Genomic DNA, 22,996 nt, shown 5'->3' on the forward strand with positions numbered 1-22,996 from the left:
GTGCCTATGACAGTACCTTCAAGTCTTTTCTTGCTGGGCTTGGTTTTAATGAAGAAATATGTTTTACCGTGATCTTAATTAAATGTTACATGTCTAAATAAATTAATGATATACATCTAAAGAATAAACATTTTCCGTGACAGCTATGTAAAAATAAACTGTCATAGCGTCATAGAGATCATCATTCGACCCGAGAGGTACAGTATCGTACCTTATTGGTGTACCCCTCGAGCGGGACAGACACGTCCCACTTGAGGTCTCTGGTGACGGCGCGGGCGCGGAGTGGTTCCCGCAGCCAGGTGCGTGCGAAGGTCCGAGCTGAAGGTGACCAACCTTGTTCCACTCTGGAGTGTAGGGCGGGTTCCAACAAGCATCTTAGGTCGAATAATGGTGCCTATGACAGTACCTTCAAGTCTTTTCTTGCTGGGCTTGGTTTTAATAAAGAAATATGTTTTTACCGTGTTTTTAATACCTACTTAAATGTTACATGTCTAAATAAATTAATGATATACATCCAAAAAAATGTCTACAAACATTTTACGTGACAGCTATGTAAAAATAAACTGTCATAGCGTCATAGGGACCATCATTCGACCCGAGAGGTACAGTATCGTACCTTATTGGTGTACCCCTCGAGCGGGACAGACACGCCCCACTTCAGGTCTCTGGTGACGGCGCGGGCGCGGAGTGGTTCCCGCAGCCAGGAGCGGGCCACGGCCCGGGCGGATGGCGACCAGCCGTGCTCCACTTTGGTCACCCATGAGCGTAGAGCTGGTTCCAACTGCAACAGAAATAACTTTTTCATTTCTTATGTTCTGAAAGAGGGTCATTGTTGTTCTAAAAGGTGTGCAGAAAATGATACGTTTCTGCACTAGAGCGTTTTACGTTGCAAGTACGATCTTATTAAATTTTTTTACGATGACCAATTGAAATTTGTGTTTAAATGAATTTGTTATACAATTTCCATTCCGATATATTTAACTCCCCATTCCATATTGGGTATTTTCAATTCACAATATAGGCAAAAGTATCGTTATTACTTTTGCCTAAATTGTGAATTGAAAATACCTTAAAGAAATACTTAAAAAACCGGCCAAGTGCGAGTCGGACTCGCGCACGGAGGGTTCCGCACCATCGACAAAAAATAGAGCAAAACAAGCAAAAAAACGGTCACCCATCCAAGTACTGACCCCGCCCGACGTTGCTTAACTTCGGTCAAAAATCGCGTTTGTTGTATGGGAGCCCCACTTAAATCTTTATTTTATTCTGTTTTTAGTATTTCTTGTTATAGCGGCAACAGAAATACATCATCTGTAAAAATTTCAACTGTCTAGCTATCACGGTTCGTGAGATACAGCCTGGTGACAGACGGACGGACGGACGGACGGACAGCGGGGTCTTAGTAATAGGGTCCCGTTTTTACCCTTTGAGTACGGAACCCTAAAAACTAAATATAAGTTTTTTATAAAATTAAAACTACCTACAAAACTAAAACGAATACCTAAAAAATAAATAAAGATAATGTGGGTGACCTAGCCCAATATGTATATTTTAGGTTAATTTTTATTTTAAGTCTGTTATTAATTATGTTTATGGTTTTAATAAAAATGGACCAGTTTTTTATTTCATAACAATTTTTTAAAAACACTATAGCAGAGCTCTGTTAAGTATGAATCAGATCTATTTATATGTTATTAAGTGAGTAAATCAACTTAATTTTTTATCGATATTGATTATCGCAACTGCCCCATCACTTGCCCCCAAACTGAGCATTAGATAACGGGGTTTATCAATCCACTATTCTTTTTAAGTTCTATCGCGTAGACGAGCTTGCCACACTTGTCGCACTGGTCTAGTCTAGAGCTGTGTATACGTGTGTCTCACCTGTGCCAGCTGTCTCACTCTAACTATACGGCTGTCTCACCTGCCCCAGGTCTATGAACAGTTGTTCGCTCGGCCGCACCGCCGGCGAGTCTCCGCATATTTTGCAGCGCGGCTTTATTAGTTCTATCGCATTGAGCTTGCCGCACTTGTCTACAGCTGTCTCCCTCTAGCTATACGTGTGTCTCACCTGTGCCAGCTGTCTCACTCTAACTATACGTCTGTCTCACCTGCCCTAGCTCTATGAACAGTTGTTCGCTCGGCCGCACCGCCGGCGAGTCTCCGCATATTTTGCAACGCGGCTTTACAAGTTCTATCGCGTTGACTAGCTTGTTGTATTGATCTACAGCTGTCCCACTCTAGCTATATGTGTGTCTCACCTGTGCCAGCTGTCTCACTCTAACTATACGGCTGTCTCACCTGCCCTAGCTCTATGAACAGTTGTTCGCTCGGCCGCACCGCCGGCGAGTCTCCGCATATTTTGCAGCGCGGCTTTATAAGTTCTATCGCGTTGACCAACTTGTTGTATTGATCTACAGCCGTCTCCCTCTAGCTATATCCGTGTCTCACCTGTGCCAGCTGTCTCACTCTAACTATACGGCTGTCTCACCTGCCCCAGGTCTATGAACAGTTGTTCGCTCGGCCGCACCGCCGGCGAGTCTCCGCATATTTTGCAGCGCGGCTTTATTAGTTCTATCGCATTGAGCTTGCCGCACTTGTCTACAGCTGTCTCCCTCTAGCTATACGTGTGTCTCACCTGTGCCAGCTGTCTCACTCTAACTATACGTCTGTCTCACCTGCCCTAGCTCTATGAACAGTTGTTCGCTCGGCCGCACCGCCGGCGAGTCTCCGCATATTTTGCAGCGCGGCTTTATAAGTTCTATCGCGTTGACCAGTTTCCCGCACTTGTCACATTGATCGCCTCTGGCGTCTTCGTATAGGCAACCGGGATGCGGGCAGGTGCCTTCTACGAACCTGTAAAAAAAATATTTAGAGGATATTTAGAAAGGCCTGTTTAGTTTTCGATTTAAATATCTGTGACAAAAGGACAGTCAGACGGATGGGTTCCGTTTTGACTAGGGCTCGCGGTCGCGTCCGGGTTTCGTGTACCCGTCGCCGGGGCCCCGTTCTCGTGTTCGAAACCGGAGTTGCGGCCCGTTCGGAACGGGTAATTAGGGTCCGTGTAATTAAGATCCGTGTACGGGTTCGTGTAGTTCGGATCAGGGATGTTGCGAATATCCGCATCCGCAACCGCGGATCTTTCGCATTATTTTCAACATCCGCATCCGCATCCGCATAAAATCGATGCGGATTTAATGCGGATGCGGATGTGGAACAGTTCGGTACAGAAACGTCTTAGCATCGGCGTAAGTGCTAGACTGCTCGGTAATTTAGTCATTAGCCAAAAAAAACCTATTAGAAATTAGCAGTCAAGCGTGAGCGGGACTTAATGTACGGAACCCTTGGAACGCGAGTCCGACTCGCACATGGCCGGTTTTTTGAAATAAAAATGACTAAAATGTAATATTTGACGTTTTTTATGTACCTATCTTGACATCCGCATCCGCGGATGTCAAAAAATCGGCATCCGCAACATCCCTGGTTCGGATGATAAGCACCGCCGGGCCAGAACACGGACGCACGGGTTGGCGTGTAGCACGGATATTGGGAGCCCTAGTTTTGACTACGGAACGAAACCGCCAGACAAGAAACGCATTTTTTGTGTTTCCTTAACGGTTCAACCAAACGTCATCATCAAAATCATACGCCAAACCTTGCCAAGCAAAATGACATTTTATTTTGTCAACACAAAGTTCAAATTAAAATGGAACAGGAGACCTTTTTATAGGTCTCTGGGCGGCTAAAGGTTATGATAGTAAAGAAAAATATACTACATAACAACAAATAATACAAACATCACGCGTGAATCTGATAAATAAATAAATAAAAAGTTTATTCACAAATCTTGTTTACAACTAGTACATGGGTGGATCAACTATTTCTTGTTGTTATTCTGTCCGGTCAGCCAAGAGACAATAGTAGCATATTTTGTTAGAAGACATTGTACACCACCTTCTTCTGACACGCTTGGTAGACGACCCTCAATGGAAAGGGTTTATAAGTATCACAAAAAAGCGTGTTTGGTGAATTTAAATGCCCAAAAATCAGGTTTTAAAGAGTGACCCAGGAGAACGTAACCATGGCAACGAGTGACAAGAAAAAGTTGAGAAGAATATATGTATATATTCTTTATATTTAAAATTTTATTGCACGATAAAATTTGTACAAATGGCGGACTTAATGCCTTAAGGCATTCTCTACCAGTCAACCAATGGGTCAAACAGAAAACTTATACTTAGTGCAGGATTGTAGACAAAGAGATGAAATATGAAACACAAATCAAGTTAAGTATTCTTAGAAACAATATTCTAATTATACACTTACACATATAACAATAACAGCAATATGAAATTACATATATACATATATAAATAAATATATTATATTATGTACCCAAGTATACAAGTAACATGCGGATCATTTATTTATAAGCGAGTTAGTGAGGTGTTTACGTAATCTGATTTTAAAAGAAAATTTGCTCTGTGCTTGCCTTAAGGGAAGAGGGAGATCATTCCATAGACGAATAGCCTGAAGGACGAAAGAGTTGGAAATAAAGCCAGTGCGGTGATGGGGAATAGTCAGTTTAAAACTTCGAGATGTACGTAACTCGCAACCGGGACGCGGTGCTACAAAATTAAATTTAGATTTAAGGTAGTTCTTCTGCGAGAATACAAAATGGAACATTGTAATAAAGTCGTAATGGAACAGAACCTTAAGAACGCAAGTCCGACACACTTGGCGATTTTTTCAGTAAGTGAGTAAGTATTTAAAATATAAATTGAAATAAATGTCATATACTAAGAAAAAGTGACCCAAGCCTCCACCACTGTTCTACCTTAGAGGTGGCCAGGGGGCGCCATAAGCCTTTAGGCCCAGTGGCCGAGTGGCTCAGGCACCTGCCGCGATAGCAGAGGACCCTGGTTCGATTCCAGCCTGGGGCACTGGAGGCTTGGGTCACTTTTTCTTAGTATATGACATTTATTTCAGTTTATAATTTATATAGTAGTGTTTCTACTGGAAACAATAACAAAGTAAAATGTTTTCTGAAAATAATTTAAATTTGTTCTAACAAGCGCTGGTGGCCTAGCGGTAAGAGCGTGCGACTTGCAATCCGGAGGTCGCGGGTTCGAACCCCGGCTTTTCGGAACTATGTACGAAATATAATTTGATATTTACCAGTCGCTTTTCGGTGAAGGAAAACATCGTGAGGAAACCGGACTAATCCCAATACGGGCCTAGTTTACCCTCTGGGTTGTAAGGTCAGATGGCAGTCGCTTTCGTAAGAACTAGTGCCCACGCCAATTACTGGGATTAGTTGCCAAGCGGATCCCAGGCTCCCATGACCCGTGGCAAAATGCTGGGACAACGCGAGGAAGTTGAATTTAATTTGTTCTAATATGTAAGTATTTAAATTGCTAAAGACATACCTGTCAGCTAAGAATTTGTCACATTTCTCGCAGTGCAGCTGGTCGACCGTCTGTGAATTAATGAACCCATTCTCTTTCACTTGACGGAACAGCTTTTGTACTAATCTGTAAAGAAATTAATAAAAAATATACAGGGTCGCCCATTTAGATCGGTCAGTATGGGAAAATTTGGTATCAGCGTAATTCTGTGTTCGTCACTCATTCTTTATTCGTCTCGATCGCTATATGTCCCTATCGTCTTAAGTACAATTATGTAACCTGTCTCTTTCTTAACAAGTCTTTTTCGTTTTTCGTCACGGTCTTCCTAGGACTCATTCTTTCTTATTCCCTTTCGATTTTTGTCTCATTCACTTATTCGTCTCATTTTTTTTCATGCATTCGTTATTAGTCACATTCGTGATTAGTCTCATTCATTTTCAGTCTAATTCTAAGTTCGTTACATTCGTTTTGCGTCTCGGTCACTATTTGTAACTATCTTTTTCCGTCAATCTTATTTTTTTTTTAAATTATATCTTATTGACCGACTGATCGTCATAATTTCATGTAATTTCGTAGTAGTCTGACATTTAAAATAACACTTTGAATTCTGACAGTTCATTTGAATATGAAACCGGCCGGAGGACATATGAATAGCAACTAAGACCTACTAGTACGGGACGATTAGCGAACGTGCCCAAAAAAGAACGGAACGAGTTACCATTAAAGACTTAAAAAGAGTGAGACGAATAACGAAAGTGACTAAAGATAAAGTGCGAATGATACCAAAAAAGAGAGACACAAACAAAGACATAGTCCTAGGAAGACCGTGACGAAAAACGAAAAAGACTTGTTAAGAAAGAGACAGGTTACATAATTGTACTTAAGACGATAGGGACATATAGCGATCGAGACGAATAAAGAATGAGTGACGAACACAGAATGAGACGGACATAAGAAATGAACGAAAAACGAATGGGACGAATTACGCTGATACCGAAAATTTGAAACTATGTGACATACGACGATCTGTTCTTAGGAACCATGTCATCGATTTTAGTAACAAGAAAAACTGCATTCATACATTTAAATTTTTTTTATGTAAAATGTATTGAAAAAAATGGTGGCCATTTCGAAAACGTACTAAAATAAATTAAAGGATATGAAAACAATGCATTTTATTCATTTCAGACATCATGTTTCATAGTAACATTTACTGCTTAAGACCTACACAATCGATATCTAAATAGAAATAATTTTAGATTTTTTTTTTTCAAAACGTCCGGGTTCGATTCCCGAGCTGAGTACACATTTTTTTTAAATGTATGAATGCAGTTTTTCTTGTTACTAAAATCGATGACATGGTTCCTAAGAAGAGATCGTCGTATGTCTTATAGTTTCAGATTTTCCCATACTGACCGATCTAAATGCGCCACCCTGTATATTATAATTGTATTACAAGTCAGTCGCATTATAAACACACTAGCTTTTGCCCGCGACTTCGTCTGCGTGGAGTTAGTAATTTGGGTAGCTTATTTTTACCCAATCTGCTTTTTAATGATTCCCCATACAAACTTCCACCCCCCTTTTCATTAAAGGGAGATTTTTGGGGTAAAAACTACCCTATGTCCTTCCCCGGGACTCGAACTATATCTCCATACCAAATTACACTAAATCGGTTCAGCGGTGAAGAGGTAACAGACAGACAGACAGAGACACACTTTCGCATTTATAATATTAGTATGGATTAAAAACTGAAGATATAGATCGCCAAAACGCGATCGTATTTTTTTCCATCAAGTTTTGGTACCATGACATAACTACACTTGTGTCAAATTGGTACTGAGTCGTGACGTGACACAAATAGGGAATATTACGCGAAACTCTGCGTAGAGGGCGCCACTTCCACAGTCGAAATTTTGTTATCTAACCTCTCTATCACTCTTGCATATTCGAGCGATAAAGGATAAAGGGGCATATAGCCGAGTTTCGATTTCGCGTTTCCCGGTAGGCCCTTTGTAAACCAACCGCCTTAATGTATCAATGTCATATTTTATTGAATAGAATAGAATAGAATTTGTTTTTTTTTTTTTTTTTTTTATTGTCTGCGAAAACTTGTCAAAAACAGTTTAAGGCACAGTATGTATAAGTTACTGTATGGTTTACGAATGTTTACGATGGGTGCATGCTAGTGCTGCACTCTGGCGGGAGAACATTGCAGTAATACCCCCTATTGATTTTCGTGACATGACGGAACACGGAACCCCACTTACTGTGTGTGTTCGGGTGTAGTGGTGCGTCCAAAATGGTCAAATCCTATGTCGAACCAGCGATACACGGAGTTGTGGATGTCGAAATACTTATCGCAAATCTGTTGGGGTGTCACCCCCTCTTGTAGAGCCTGTAAATAAATAGAAAAACAAAAATATACAAATAGGAATTATGACACATGTGAAATTTTATCCCAAAAATTAGTAAAATACATTTTTTATCACAATATGTGGATATATTAATAACAAGCTTTTGCCCGCGGCTTCGCACGCGCAGGAGAGTTTTTCTAATTGGACCCCCATTTCACCCCTTTAGGGGTTTGAATTTTGAAAAATCCTTTCTTAGTGGACCCCTAGACCTTATAAGGAACCTACTTGCCAAATTTGGACTTTCTAGTCCCAGCGGTTTGGGCTGTGCGTTGATTTAAGTCAGTCAGTCAGGTCTTTCACGTTTATATATATAGATAACTGTCTTATTCTTGTGTTTTAACTATTAGTTTTAATCCAAATGCAACTGTTTACTGTTAAACACTGTCATAAGTGCTTGATTATTGCGTAACTTGTAAATACTTTAAGGTATCTATGTATAAGTTGTCTTATAAGGGGTCATCCATTAATTACGTCACACGTTTAGGGGGAGGGAGGGGGTCAAGAAAATGTGACATGTTGTGACATGGGGGAGGGGGGAGTCACAAACATTGTGATGTCACTTTAACTTCATCAGTAACCGAAAATTAATTTATATTTTTTTATTCGCTGTACAGTTAAATAGGTAATGAGATTTTGGATGTAACTTTCGTTGTGTTATAAAATTACTAATGTTTATATATCAAAAATATTTTTTTATTAAAAAAATAATGCCGAGTTAATATTGTCGATTTCGTTGAAAACATAAATGCCTAAAATGTGACGTCACACCAGGGGGGGAGGGGTTTGCAAAATGTGACCAAGTGTGACAAGGAGGGGGGAGGGGTAAAAAAAACCTAGAAATTCGTGTGACGTAATTAATGGATGATCCCTAAGTGAAATTTCTGTAATTACTTAGACAATAAAGTTCTTTAAACCGAACTGCATAGCTATCACGGTTCATGAGATACAGCCTGGTGATAGACAGACGGGCAGTGGAGTCTTAGTAATAGGGTCCCGTTTTTACCCTTTGGGCACGGAACCCTAAAAAAGTAATTTGTGTTGTACTTACTTTGGTTTCAGTAGCTGTTCCGTACTCGTCCGTGCCGCATATGTATATTGTATTATAATCACATAATCTACAATATCTGTGAACAAGTAATAACATGTAGTAAGTCATTTTACAGTCGAACTATAGTTCGTTTTTTTAGCATTAGAAATAACTCCACAGGAGCAAGCGTGCAGTTTTTATCAGGCTCTTTAATTGTTAATAATTATTGAATTATCTAATGTAGCATGGTCAATACATATAAATTACTTCAAATTATTACCGCTAAATAGATTTGTATATGTCCTAAATCGATTACGACGAACAACAAACTGTAAAACCGCTTTAGCGGCATATCATGGATACGTAGAATCCACTTTAAGATATGGCCTACTTGTATGGGGAAATGGTTCTAATAAAGATCAAGTATTTTTATCCCAAAAAAAATGTGTTCGTGCTATCTGGGGAATCGCTCCAACCGAATCTTGCAAACCATTGTTTCTTTCGCTAAACTTACTTACCCTTCCATGTCTCTACATATACGAAACGGCAAAATTTGTAAAGGAGCATATAGAGCTATTTAGTACGGCTGCTGACATATACCCAAGGGGCACTAGAAATAAGGATAGATTAGTAGTTGGTAAGCCACAAAAGATTGCCTTATTAAGAAAAAAATGTAGTGTAATGTGTATCAAAATTTATAATAAAATACCAGAGGACATAAAACACATGCCTTACCATAAATTTAAAAAGGCTCTACACAAATGGCTCATACAAGAAAGGTATTACTCTGTAAGAGAATTTTTAGATGATGATTATGATGAATGTAATGAAATTAATGAACTATATTGAGAATCAAACCAATTTATGATTAATATAAATATAATTTAACATCAATACCTACGTAATATTAATAATTCCTATTTATTTCAATAATGATCCTATATTATGTTAATTATGAAAATAAAATTTGTATTATGTTATTTAATTAAGTATGTGCACATGGACATTCTTGTATATAGGCATGGTTTAGTTTATTAGTTATAAGTGTTTAATAAGTAGGCATATTTTAATATTCCTGCTTATAAAACTGTATTGTTTGCATGCTGTTTGTGGACAGCTGAATAAGGAGGACAACAATAAACGTGAACATCTGTAACTGTACCCTTTTCACGCAAATAAATGATTTATGATTTATGATTATGATTAAAAGTGCCAGATTTGGAACCACAAGCTTACTTCTGCGAAGTTCTTTCTAATGCTAAAAAAAACCGGCCAAGTGCGAGTCGAACTCGCGCACGGAGGGTTCCGCACCATCAACAAAAAATAGAGCAAAACAAGCAAAACAACGGTCACCCATCCAACTACTGGCAACTTCTGACCCCGCCCGACGTTGCTTAACTTCGGTCAAAAATGACGTTTGTTGTATGGGAGCCCCACTTAAATCTTTATTTTATTTTAGTTTTTAGTATTTGTTGTTATAGCGGCAACAGAAATACATCATCTGTGAAAATTTCAACTGTCTAGCTATCACGGTTGGTGAGATACAGCCTGGTGACAGACGGACGGACGGACGGACGGACGGACGGACGGACAGCGGAGTCTTAGTAATAGGGTCCCGTTTTTACCCTTTGGGTACGGAACCCTAAAAACGAACTATAGTGCGGGAAAGAGCACTTTCCGTGCGTATGTCGAAAGTTTAAAGTGCCATATGTACTGTAAAACGTTGTTCGATACACGTGCGAATAGGTCATTAGCAACTCGTGTCGATTTAAAACACTCGGAACAATCCCTTCGGTCGTTTTAATTTATCGCCACTCGTTTCGAATTTCCTCTTTTCCGCACATGTATCGTAAATAACTATTATATAGGTATCTATCGTCACCATATTTAGCCAATCGGCGTACAAAAACATAGGACTTAAGGCACTGCATCCAAAAATAATAGGATTTCTGAAGCGCGGCAGTTGTATTATTATATTATAGTTAATAAGTAATATAAGTTACTTATATTATATTATAGCCCCGGAAACGAAACAGATATTATGATTTTCGGATATATGTTTCTCGACTATATGATATAACTTTTGTCAAAAGCCGAAACACCGATGCTTGAAATTTTCCCGAAAGAAAAAAATCCAAAGTTCCGGCTGTCGTGAATATATATGTAGATAGACTCTCGTTTGCAATGTCTCCCGTAATTACCCTAATTGTTGCACAATGTACAGTCGCCATCAGATATACCGGAGCGGCCAAGGTGTTCACAAATATCTGAACACGCCTCTATTGTCAGGGCGTTAGAGTGCGTGTTCAGATATTTGCGAACACCTTGGCCGCCCCGATATATATGATGGCGACTGCACTATGTACACTCAGCAGCTGAAGTTGCTAAGCGGGCGAGGTGTTCAAAATTACCTTTACACGCTCTTATATTAATGATAAAGTCGCGTCTAGATCATTTTGAACACCTCGCCCGCTTAGCAACTTCTGCTGCCGAGTTTGCCAGGCGTGTCTCACTCCGCGATTTCGTCGCTTTGCTACAGGTAGCTAAAAGTACATCCGTTCCGGCCCCAATTTTGGGGAAAGCCATAAGCCGCGCGCGGCGCTGTCGCCACCTAGCGGCCATATCTGTGCTGATCGTGACAGACGCGTTTTGTTAGAGAGTGAGTCTTCTGTACTTAGTACTATTATTTATTCTGTGACTTTGCTTACCTGGCAAAAATGTCTCCTGATAAGACGCAACCAATGATGTTCCCTAAATGAGGTATGTTGTTAACGTAGGGTAGGGACGACGTGATCAAGACGTTTCTCCTGTCATTCACTGGCATTCTGAAACAGGGATAGGTTAAAATTGATATTAAGAAACGTCTGCAACCGTCGCGGGTGAGACTCGAACCCGCGACTCTAGATATCAGCTCAGTTGGCAGAGCGAGATTTAACCCTTTGACCGCAAAAGACCTCAAATGACCCGCGCACCTAATAAACCGTGCATTCCGACAAGGTCTACAATAACTCAAAGTGTTCACATGGTTAGCCTGTCTCGAAATACTAAACGACCTCGCTGCTGTTCGGCCATCTAAATGATATTCGCTAAAAGAAAAAACTGACTTTCCAAGGGTTAAACCGGTGTTGTATGAAAGAGATGGCATGCTTACGCGAATTTGTCCTGCTTTAGCGGCGCCTGTAGCCGACTGCGGCCGTGTTGCCAGCTCTCTTCGGCACTGGCTATTTCTTCCATAGACTGTTAGTGTGAGGGAGACAGACTTACGCGAATTTGTCCTGCTTCAGCGGCGACTGCGGCCATGTTGCCAGCTCTCTTTGGTACTGGCTATTTCTTCCGTAGACTGTTAGTGTGCGGGGGACATAGACTTAAATCGGTTACGGGTTAAACCGGTGTTGTGTGAAAGAGATGTCATACTTACGCGAATTTGTCCTGCTTTAGCGGTGCCTGTAGCCGACTGCGGCCGTGTTGCCAGCTCTCTTCGGCGCTGGCTATTTCTTCTGTAACCTGTTAGTGTGCGAGGGAGACAGACTTACGCGCATTTGTCCTACTTCAGCGGCGCCTGTAGCCGACTGCGGCCGTGTTGCCAGCTCTCTTGGGCACTGGCTATTTCTACCGTAGCCTGTTAGTGTGCGAGGGAGACAGACTTACGCGCATTTGTCCTGCTTCAGCGGCGCCTGTAGCCGACTGCGGCCGTGTTGCCAGCTCTCTTGGGCACTGGCTATTTCTACCGTAACCTGTTAGTGTGTGAGGGAGACCGACTTACGCGAATTTGTCCTGCTTCAGCGGCGCCTGTAGCCGACTGCGGCCGTCTTGCCAGCTCTATTGGGCACTGGCTATTTCTACCGTAGCCTGTTAGTGTGCGAGGGAGACAGACTTACGCGCATTTGTCCTGCTTCAGCGGCGCCTGTAGCCGACTGCGGCCGTGTTGCCAGCTCTCTTGGGCACTGGCTATTTCTACCGTAACCTGTTAGTGTGTGAGGGAGACAGACTTACGCGAATTTGTCCTGCTTCAGCGGCGCCTGTAGCCGACTGCGGCCGTGTTGCCAGCTCTCTTCGGCACTGGCTATTTCTACCGTAACCTGTTAGTGTGTGAGGGAGACAGACTTACGCGAATTTGTCCTGCTTCAGCGGCGCCTGTAGCCGACTGCGGCCGTGTTGCCAGCTCTCTTGGGCACTGGCTATTTCTTCATCTGTCGGACCTGGGACCACTGCGGGTCCTTCCATTGGGGTGCTAGAAGATAATAAAGTTAATCATTGTTGCGTTTAAAAACCGTGTTTAACCTTTTAACCGCCAGCAATTTTTGATCGAGCGTGCTCGTGTCGCCACCGACAGTAATTGTACCACGCAGAGTAAGGTTGGCATAGTTACGGGAGTTATAAATGTGCTGTAAAAACCAAATCAGATCTTTGTCTTATTTATCAGACTGTGGCGAAATGAGCTGGATATGTCATGTCTTATATATCAGACTCTGGCGGTTAAAGGGTTAATAGGTAACCACAGGAAAGTAACCTAACTAGCAAACATAATAGAGTGTATAGACAAAGATAATTTGAAATAGAGGCGGATTGTCAAAGTAAAATGTAGCCACAGCAAAGCCACAGTAAATTTACTGCCATCTTTTGACAAAATATTAAAACTCTTAGAACGCCATTTGACTTTGACCCTTATTCTTTCACTGATATGTGTTAATTTGTTAAATATTGAAATTAACGCCATCTACCCGAGTGTAGGCCAAAGGTTCTGTCGCCATCGCTCGAAAAGATTGCACCATACTTTTGGCCTACTGTCGGGTAGATGGCGTTAATTTTAATATTTAACAAATTAACACATATCAGTGAAATAATAAGGGTCAAAGTCAAATGGCGTTCTAACAGTTTTAATCTTTTGTCAAAAGATGGCAGTGAATTTACTGGGGTTACATAATTTAACATGACAGTAACTCTCTATAAACTGTCATTCTATAGAACTTGCTAACTATGTAAACAAACCGCCATATTGAAATCGTCTCTGAATGTCAATTTACTAGTGACTTTTGTTTACATAGTTAGCAAGTTCCATAGAATGACACTTTACACTATACAGGGTGGCCCATTTAGATCGGTCAGTATGGGAAAATCTGAAACTATAAGACATACGACGATCTCTTCTTAGGAACCATGTCATCGATTTTAGTAACAAGAAAAACTGCATTCATACATTTAAAAAAAATGTGTACTCAGCTCGGGAATCGAACCCGGACGTTTTGAAAAAAAAATATCTAAAATTATTTCTATTTAGATATCGATTGTGTAGGTCTTAAGCAGTAAATGTTACTATGAAACATGATGTCTGAAATGAATAAAATGCATTGTATTCATATCCTTTAATTTATTTTAGTATGTTTTCGAAATGGCCACCATTTTTTTCAATACATTTACATAAAAAAAATTTAAATGTATGAATGCAGTTTTTCTTGTTACTAAAATCGATGACATGGTTCCTAAGAAGAGATCGTCGTATGTCTTATAGTTTCAGATTTTCCCATACTGACCGATCTAAATGGGCCACCCTGTATACTCTTTGCTCCTGACCGATTTCGGCCACAGCGACTGTGTGTGCTCTGGAGTAAGCAATTGTTCATTTGCATAATAATGCAATTGTTAACTCTAATAAGAGTTGGCTAAGTTTCCTGTCGAGCTCACAAGTGTTCCGACTGTTCAGTCTCAAAAAAAACCGGCCAAGTGCGAGTCGGACTCGCGCACGGAGGGTTCCGCACCATCAACAAAAAATAGAGCAAAACAAGCAAAAAAACGGTCACCCATCCAAGTACTGACCCCGCCCGACGTTGCTTAACTCCGGTCAAAAATCACCTTTGTTGTATGGGAGCCCCACTTAAATCTTTATTTTATTCTGTTTTTAGTATTTGTTGTTATAGCGGCAACAGAAATACATCATCTGTGAAAATTTCAACTGTCTAGCTATCACGGTTCGTGAGATACAGCCTGGTGACAGACGGACGGACGGACGGACAGCGGAGTCTTAGTAATAGGGTCCCGTTTTTACCCTTTGGGTACGGAACCCTAAAAATTACATACCCAACAGGTGACGCCATGCTGGCCAGTTGCGGAGCACCCAAAGCCGAGACCGGAGCGAAAGGTTTGGCCACTGAACCGCCCCACTGTTTCACCGCTTCCTATAATATCATAATAATTTATTTGTATTGATTTAAACCATAGAAAAAAAGCGGCCAAGTGCGAGTCGGACTCGCACTCCAAGGGTTCCGTACATTAAGTCCGACTCACGCTTGACTGCACATTTCTAATAGGTTTTCCTGTCATCTATAGGTGTATTTTTTTCAAAATTTTAGACCCAGTAGTTTTGGAGATAAGGGAGGGGGAAAGGTCATTTTTGCCCATTTTCTTGAATAACTGCTAAACTATTTATCCTAAAATTATTAAAAAAAAAAATATTTGAGATTCTTACAATGAGCTCTTTCATTTGTTAAGTAACACGATATAGTTTGAAAAACTTTATTTTTTAATTTTCTCATTTACCCCACAAAAATGGCCTCCATATTTAAAATTAATTTATTTACGTTATACGTCCATCTTTGGGTCACAAACTTACATATGTGTGCCAAATTTCAACTTAATTGGTCCAGTAGTTTCGGAGAAAATAGGCTGTGACAGACGGACGGACAGACAGACACACGAGTGATCCTATTAGGTTCCGTTTTTTCCTTTTGAGGTACGAAACCCTAAAAATACATAGATTGCTCAGTCCATACATCAGTTTTAGTACCAAAAAGACTATTAGGCATCTAGCATCGAGTAGCGGAACTATCAGTACTGCTACTTGACAATAGATGTAGCACCGACCGGAAAGTCTTATGCTGTTGAGATAAGACTTTCCGGTCGGTGCTACATCTATTGTCAAGTAGCAGTACTGATAGTTCCGCTACTCGATGCTAGATGTAGACACTGCAATTAATAGTCTAACTGATGTATGGAGTGAGCACTCTTGTCTTACTATATTTCTCTGTTTAAACTAACACGATTCTCACTCATACTTTTATAACTACCACGGGACTTAATCGCGTAAGACTTACGTTTATTTATGGCCTGACGTTTCGAACGTGACATTGCGTTCGTGGTCACAGGCAGACTGGCGAGGAATTGTAACAACATAAATAAACGTACTTAAGTCTTGCGCGATTATAAAAGTATAATTTATTTAATTCACCATTTTATTTACCTATATGTCGGCGGCCGATCGTAAGATCAGGCAGATCGTAATGTTCCTGTGCAATGTTTTGACGATAAATAAATAATAATAAAATAAAATAAATAAATATTATAGGACATTATTACACAAATTGACTAAGCCCCACGGTAAGCTCAAGAAAGCTTGTGTTGTGGGTACTCAGACAACGATATATATAATATACAAATACTTAAATACATAGAAAACAACCATGACTCAGGAACAAATATCTGTGCTCATCGTACAAATAAATGCCCTTACTGGGATTCGAACCCAGGACCGCGGCTTCACAGGCAGGGTCACTACCCACTAGGCCAGACCGGTCGTCAAAATAGTGGTCGTCAAGATAGTGACCTTAAACCAATATATAGGTACTAGGTAGGATAGGTTCGTTAGGTTGCTTTAGATGCCCGAAGGGCAAACTGCCCAGAAATAGGAGCAGGAATTTCACGATATGCCTAATCTTACGATCGGCCGCCGACATATATATTAAAAAAATATCTTATTAATTTCGATCAAAACAAATAATAGTACCTACATTACGATACAAGTGCAAAAAGTAGGAAATTCGCAACGAGTGGCGATAAATTAAAACACGACCGAAAGGAGTAACTACTATTACTGTAAAACTTTGTACAATACACGTGCGAAAAGGTAATTTGCTACTTTTCGCACTTGTATCGTAATGTACTATTACCCTCGTAAGACCCAGGGCAATTTTGGCGCGTTTGAATTTGGAACTTTCTTTTATTTCTATATGAGTTCAAAACTCGAATTTAATTTGTATTTGTATTAGTACACGGGGACTTACGAGGTTACAGTAAAATTTAAAGTGCCATATGTACTGTAAAACATTGTACAATACACGTGCGAATAGGTAATTCGCAACTCTTATTCGTACTCGCATTGAAACTTCCACTAATTCCTACTTTTCGCACTTGTATCGTAATGTATGTGCTATTATGGGATATAATATTTAAAACTTTCGCGTTTTGAACACATATTAACTCACATTTATAGACGGGACGGGACGGGTCGACGGGCAGTGAAACCTGTGTCGAAACGTCGGTAAATAAAGGTAATTGAATAAAATTCGCGTTAGACCCGTCTATAAATGTAAGTTAATATTTTGTAGTTATTTTGTTTATAATATAATTTTGTTTTTTTTTTTTATTATGTTGTTTTATTATTTCATTACGTAAGTTAATATATTATGGGATAAATATTACCTGAACAGCTTTGGCCTGTGCTATATCAGCGTACCACCGCAGCGTGTTATTGTATGGGGCCAGGTATGTCTTTAGGGCTTCGCTGTGGTACAGGGGGTATAGGGTGCTCCATAACGATATGTCGGCCGCTGACAGCATGTCCTGGAAGTAATTAAATAAATAAAATAATAAATAAATATTATGGGACAATCTTACACAAATCGACCTAGTCCAACGGTAAGCTCATAAGGCTTGTGTTGTGGGTACTAGACGACGATATATATAATAATATAGATACATATAAGTACTTAAATACATAGAAAACATCCATAACTAAGGAACAAATATTTGTGATGAACACACAAATAAATGCCCTTACCGGGATTCGAACCCGGGACCTCCAGCTTCGTAGGCAGGGTCACTACCGACTAGGCTACGGAGGCCGATAATTAGTACATTATTGTATAGGCCGGGAAAGGGCAATTCGTGGATGAGTTTCGATTTTGTCGGACGCGAAGCGGAGTAGGTTAGGTACGGTAAACCGGGGTGACTTTGAAATGCAGGGGCGACTTCGATATTTCAGTTTTTCAGCCGCAACATATTTTTATTCGGAATTTTTAAGTACATAGTAGGTAAACAAGTATGTATAATAATATTAAATTATTATTAAATCATTAAATCATGTGATCATATTTGGCCTGTTTTTGGTGATATTTAGTGACACCCCCCCCCCTGCCACAAGATCACGTGATAATTATGTACCCTTAGACACTAAGCAAGTCTAATGTCGTTTTTACTGTATTGCGTATATGGTCAAGATGCTATCTCTCAAAACAAGCATCGTAAAAATCTGCTTATCACTTGTAATATTGTTGTTTTTAGCTTTCCCGCTTTAAAAAAAAAGCGGCCAAGTGCGAGTCGGACTCGCCCATGAAGGGTTCCGTATTTAGGCGATTTATGACGTATAAAAAAAAACTACTTACTAGATCTCGTTCAAACCAATTTTCGATGGAAGTTTACATGGTAATGTACATCATATATTTTTTTTAGTTTTATCATTCTGTTATTTTAGAAGTTACGGGGGGGGGGGGACACACATTTTACCACTTTGGAAGTGTCTCTCGCGCAAACTATTCAGTTTAGAAAAAAATGATATTAGAAACCTCAATATCATTTTTGAAGACCTATCCATAGATACCCCACACGTATGGGTTTGATGAAAAAAAAATTTGAGTTTCAGTTCGAAGTATGGGGAACCCCAAAAATTTATTGTTTTTTTTTCTATTTTTGTGTGAAAATCTTAATGCGGTTCACAGAATACATCTACTTACCAAGTTTCAACAGTATAGTTCTTATAGTTTCGGAGAAAAGTGGCTGTGACATACGGACGGACAGACAGACGGACAGACAGACAGACAGACAGACAGACAGACAGACAGACAGACAGACAGACAGACATGACGAATCTATAAGGGTTCCGTTTTTTGCCATTTGGCTACGGAACCCTAAAAATTACACGTGATATCTTCTCTGCAATTCGTGATCATTCGTGATATTTTGGGGACGACCTCTTTACGATAACTCACTCCAAACAAGTATTTCTTAGTGGCGACGAGGGCCTCGACGTGTTGTAGCAGCGCGTCCAGCGCTTGCTTGAGATCTGCCGGCACCGTCTTAGCGGCGAGCACAGCCGACACGGCAGGTTGCAGTCTCGTCGCCTCCCATTCTTGCATCTGTTGGCTGAAAGACAAACATGGTTAGCCTGCCTCGAAATACTAAACGACCTCGCTGCTGCTCGGCCGTCTAAAATAGTCTAAAATTCTAAATTATCACTACATAGTATAAAACAAAGTCGCTTCCCGCTGTCTGTCTGTCCCTTTGTATACTTAGATCTTTAAAACTTTTTTAAATAGAGTGATTCAAGAGGAAGGTTTTATGTATAATTTGTTAACCCGTGCGAAGCCGGGGCGGGTCGCTAGTATAAGGTTATAAACTGTCATACAATAGAACTTGCTAACTATGTAAACAAAAGTTACTAGTAAATTGACATTCAGTGTCAATTTTAGTATGGCGGTTTGTTTACAATAGTTAGCAAGCTCCATAGAAATAAAATGACAAGCGTCAGCGATGACATTAATGTCTGTGGCAAGACTGGCAAGTTCTATGGAATGGATCTATATCTAAATCCCTAAAGTCTTTTCTCCTATCGATGCATTCCCTAATATTGTTTGTCATAATGATCAGTTGTCCTAACACTAAAAACACTAATTTTGGTTATCCTATTGATTACTTATCCTAATGTTATTATGCATATTTTCTTTTTTGCGAGGGTCGCAGTTGAACCCTAACCTAATCCACTTTTGTGGCAGCAAGTTCTAAAACCTAACCATTTTTCAGAACCTTACATTATTGAAAATAATCGTTATGACAATTGATCGTTATGGCATGTGCCCATTAGGACAAACCAGTTAGGGCAAGTGACTTTAGGACAAACGTTGTTAGGGATTCAGAATGACACCCCTATTGAATGACACTTTAGCTTTTACCTCTGTCCATTCTGCGACATGTCCAGCACCGGGAACAGGTACTGCGTGGCAGCGTTGCTGGAGAAAAATGCGAGCTGGTCGTCCACCTCGAGGAGTGGCAGCGAGCGGGGGCCTGCGAACACGCCTGCAATCACAGACACGGCTTAGAGTTGCCAGCACCCGGGTTAGTTGTTCATTATGTATACATGGGGTAATTAGTATGTAAGAAGGCGAGCTCGTCGTCCACCTCGAGGAGTGGCAGCGAGCGGGGGCCTGCGAACACGCCTGCAATCACAGACACGGCTTAGAGTTGCCAGCACCCGGGTTAGTTGTTCATTATGTATACATGGGGTAATTAGTATGTATGAAGGCGAGCTGGTCGTCCACCTCAAGGAGTGGAAGCGAGCGGGGGCCTGCGAACACGCCTGCAATCACAGACACGGCTTAGAGTTGCCAGCATCCGGGTTAGTTGTTCATTATGTATACATGGGGTAATTAGTATGTAAGAAGAAGGCGAGCTGGTCGTCCACCTCAAGGAGTGGAAGCGAGCGGGGGCCTGCGAACACGCCTGCAATCACAGACACGGCTTAGAGTTGCCAGCACCCGGGTTAGTTGTTCATTATGTATACATGGGGTAATTAGTATGTAAGAAGGCGAGCTCGTCGTCCACCTCGAGGAGTGGCAGCGAGCGGGGGCCTGCGAACACGCCTGCAATCACAGACACGGCTTAGAGTTGCCAGCACCCGGGTTAGTTGTTCATTATGTATACATGGGGTAATTAGTATGTAAGAAGGCGAGCTGGTCGTCCACCTCGAGGAGTGGCAGCGAGCGGGGGCCTGCGAACACGCCTGCAATCACAGACACGGCTTAGAGTTGCCAGCACCCGGGTTAGTTGTTCATTATGTATACATGGGGTAATTAGTATGTAAGAAGGCGAGCTCGTCGTCCACCTCAAGGAGTGGCAGCGAGCGGGGGCCTGCGAACACGCCTGCAATCACAGACACGGCTTAGAGTTGCCAGCACCCGGGTTAGTTGTTCATTATGTATACATGGGGTAATTAGTATGTATGAAGGCGAGCTGGTCGTCCACCTCAAGGAGTGGCAGCGAGCGGGGGCCTGCGAACACGCCTGCAATCACAGACACGGCTTAGAGTTGCCAGCACCCGGGTTAGTTGTTCATTATGTATACATGGGGTAATTAGTATGTATGAAGGCGAGCTGGTCGTCCACCTCAAGGAGTGGCAGCGAGCGGGGGCCTGCGAACACGCCTGCAATCACAGACACGGCTTAGAGTTGCCAGCACCCGGGTTAGTTGTTCATTATGTATACATGGGGTAATTAGTATGTAAGAAGGCGAGCTCGTCGTCCACCTCAAGGAGTGGAAGCGAGCGGGGGCCTGCGAACACGCCTGCAATCACAGACACGGCTTAGAGTTGCCAGCACCCGGGTTAGTTGTTCATTATGTATACATGGGGTAATTAGTATGTAAGAAGGCGAGCTCGTCGTCCACCTCAAGGAGTGGCAGCGAGCGGGGGCCTGCGAACACGCCTGCAATCACAGACACGGCTTAGAGTTGCCAGCACCCGGGTTAGTTGTTCATTATGTATACATGGGGTAATTAGTATGTAAGAAGGCGAGCTCGTCGTCCACCTCAAGAAGTGGCAGCGAGCGGGGGCCTGCGAACACGCCTGCAATCACAGACACGGCTTAGAGTTGCCAGCACCCGGGTTAGTTGTTCATTATGTATACATGGGGTAATTAGTATGTAAGAAGGCGAGCTGGTCGTCCACCTCGAGGAGTGCAAGCGAGCGGGGGCCAGCGAACACGCCTGCAATCACAGACACGGCTTAGAGTTGCCAGCACCCGGGTTAGTTGTTCATTATGTATACATGGGGTAATTAGTATGTAAGAAGGCGAGCTGGTCGCCCACCTCAAGGAGTGGCAGCGAGCGGGGGCCTGCGAACACGCCTGCAATCACAGACACGGCTTAGAGTTGCCAGCACCCGGGTTAGTTGTTCATTATGTATACATGGGGTAATTAGTATGTAAGAAGGCGAGCTGGTCGTCCACCTCAAGGAGTGGTAGCGAGCGGGGGCCTGCGAACACGCCTGCAATCACAGACACGGCTTAGAGTTGCCAGCACCCGGGTTAGTTGTTCATTATGTATACATGGGGTAATTAGTATGTAAGAAGGCGAGCTGGTCGTCCACCTCGAGGAGTGGCAGCGAGCGGGGGCCTGCGAACACGCCTGCAATCACAGACACGGCTTAGAGTTGCCAGCACCCGGGTTAGTTGTTCATTATGTATACATGGGGTAATTAGTATGTAAGAAGGCGAGCTGGTCGCCCACCTCAAGGAGTGGCAGCGAGCGGGGGCCTGCGAACACGCCTGCAATCACAGACACGGCTTAGAGTTGCCAGCACCCGGGTTAGTTGTTCATTATGTATACATGGGGTAATTAGTATGTAAGAAGGCGAGCTGGTCGTCCACCTCAAGGAGTGGCAGCGAGCGGGGGCCTGCGAACACGCCTGCAATCACAGACACGGCTTAGAGTTGCCAGCACCCGGGTTAGTTGTTCATTATGTATACATGGGGTAATTAGTATGTAAGAAGGCGAGCTCGTCGTCCACCTCGAGGAGTGGCAGCGAGCGGGGGCCTGCGAACACGCCTGCAATCACAGACACGGCTTAGAGTTGCCAGCACCCGGGTTAGTTGTTCATTATGTATACATGGGGTAATTAGTATGTAAGAAGGCGAGCTGGTCGTCCACCTCAAGGAGTGGCAGCGAGCGGGGGCCTGCGAACACGCCTGCAATCACAGACACGGCTTAGAGTTGCCAGCACCCGGGTTAGTTGTTCATTATGTATACATGGGGTAATTAGTATGTAAGAAGAAGGCGAGCTGGTCGTCCACCTCCAGGAGTGGCAGCGAGCGGGGGCCTGCGAACACGCCTGCAATCACAGACACGGCTTAGAGTTGCCAGCACCCGGGTTAGTTGTTCATTATGTATACATGGGGTAATTAGTATGTAAGAAGGCGAGCTCGTCGTCCACCTCGAGGAGTGGCAGCGAGCGGGGGCCTGCGAACACGCCTGCAATCACAGACACGGCTTAGAGTTGCCAGCACCCGGGTTAGTTGTTCATTATGTATACATGGGGTAATTAGTAT

The 22,996-nt window shown here is 42.1% G+C and overlaps 2 protein-coding genes across 2 annotated transcripts in view; both read right to left on the bottom strand.

Moving 5' to 3' along the window:
* The window catches only part of LOC134659251 (U-scoloptoxin(01)-Cw1a-like), a 187,458-nt gene extending 180,621 nt beyond the window's left edge, over nt 1-6,837 (bottom strand). Inside the window, exon 1 of the mRNA XM_063514894.1 lies at nt 6,827-6,837. The gene's annotated coding sequence lies outside the window, so the exon portion shown is untranslated. The remainder of the gene's footprint in view (nt 1-6,826) is intronic.
* Nucleotides 1-22,996, bottom strand: part of LOC134659277 (methionine--tRNA ligase, cytoplasmic) — a 48,692-nt gene that overhangs the window by 24,660 nt on the left and 1,036 nt on the right. Inside the window, exons 2-12 of the mRNA XM_063514930.1 lie at nt 19,850-19,973; nt 18,890-19,043; nt 17,325-17,465; nt 14,928-15,025; nt 12,961-13,083; nt 11,561-11,677; nt 8,874-8,949; nt 7,679-7,806; nt 5,430-5,534; nt 2,679-2,856; nt 617-781 (exon numbers count right to left, since the gene is read on the bottom strand). Of these exons, the coding sequence (XP_063371000.1) occupies nt 617-781; nt 2,679-2,856; nt 5,430-5,534; nt 7,679-7,806; nt 8,874-8,949; nt 11,561-11,677; nt 12,961-13,083; nt 14,928-15,025; nt 17,325-17,465; nt 18,890-19,043; nt 19,850-19,973 (1,409 nt within the window). The remainder of the gene's footprint in view (nt 1-616; nt 782-2,678; nt 2,857-5,429; nt 5,535-7,678; nt 7,807-8,873; nt 8,950-11,560; nt 11,678-12,960; nt 13,084-14,927; nt 15,026-17,324; nt 17,466-18,889; nt 19,044-19,849; nt 19,974-22,996) is intronic.

Source organism: Cydia amplana, chromosome 24 (genome assembly GCF_948474715.1).
Source record: "Cydia amplana chromosome 24, ilCydAmpl1.1, whole genome shotgun sequence".
In the NCBI taxonomy this organism is placed as follows: domain Eukaryota; kingdom Metazoa; phylum Arthropoda; class Insecta; order Lepidoptera; family Tortricidae; genus Cydia; species Cydia amplana.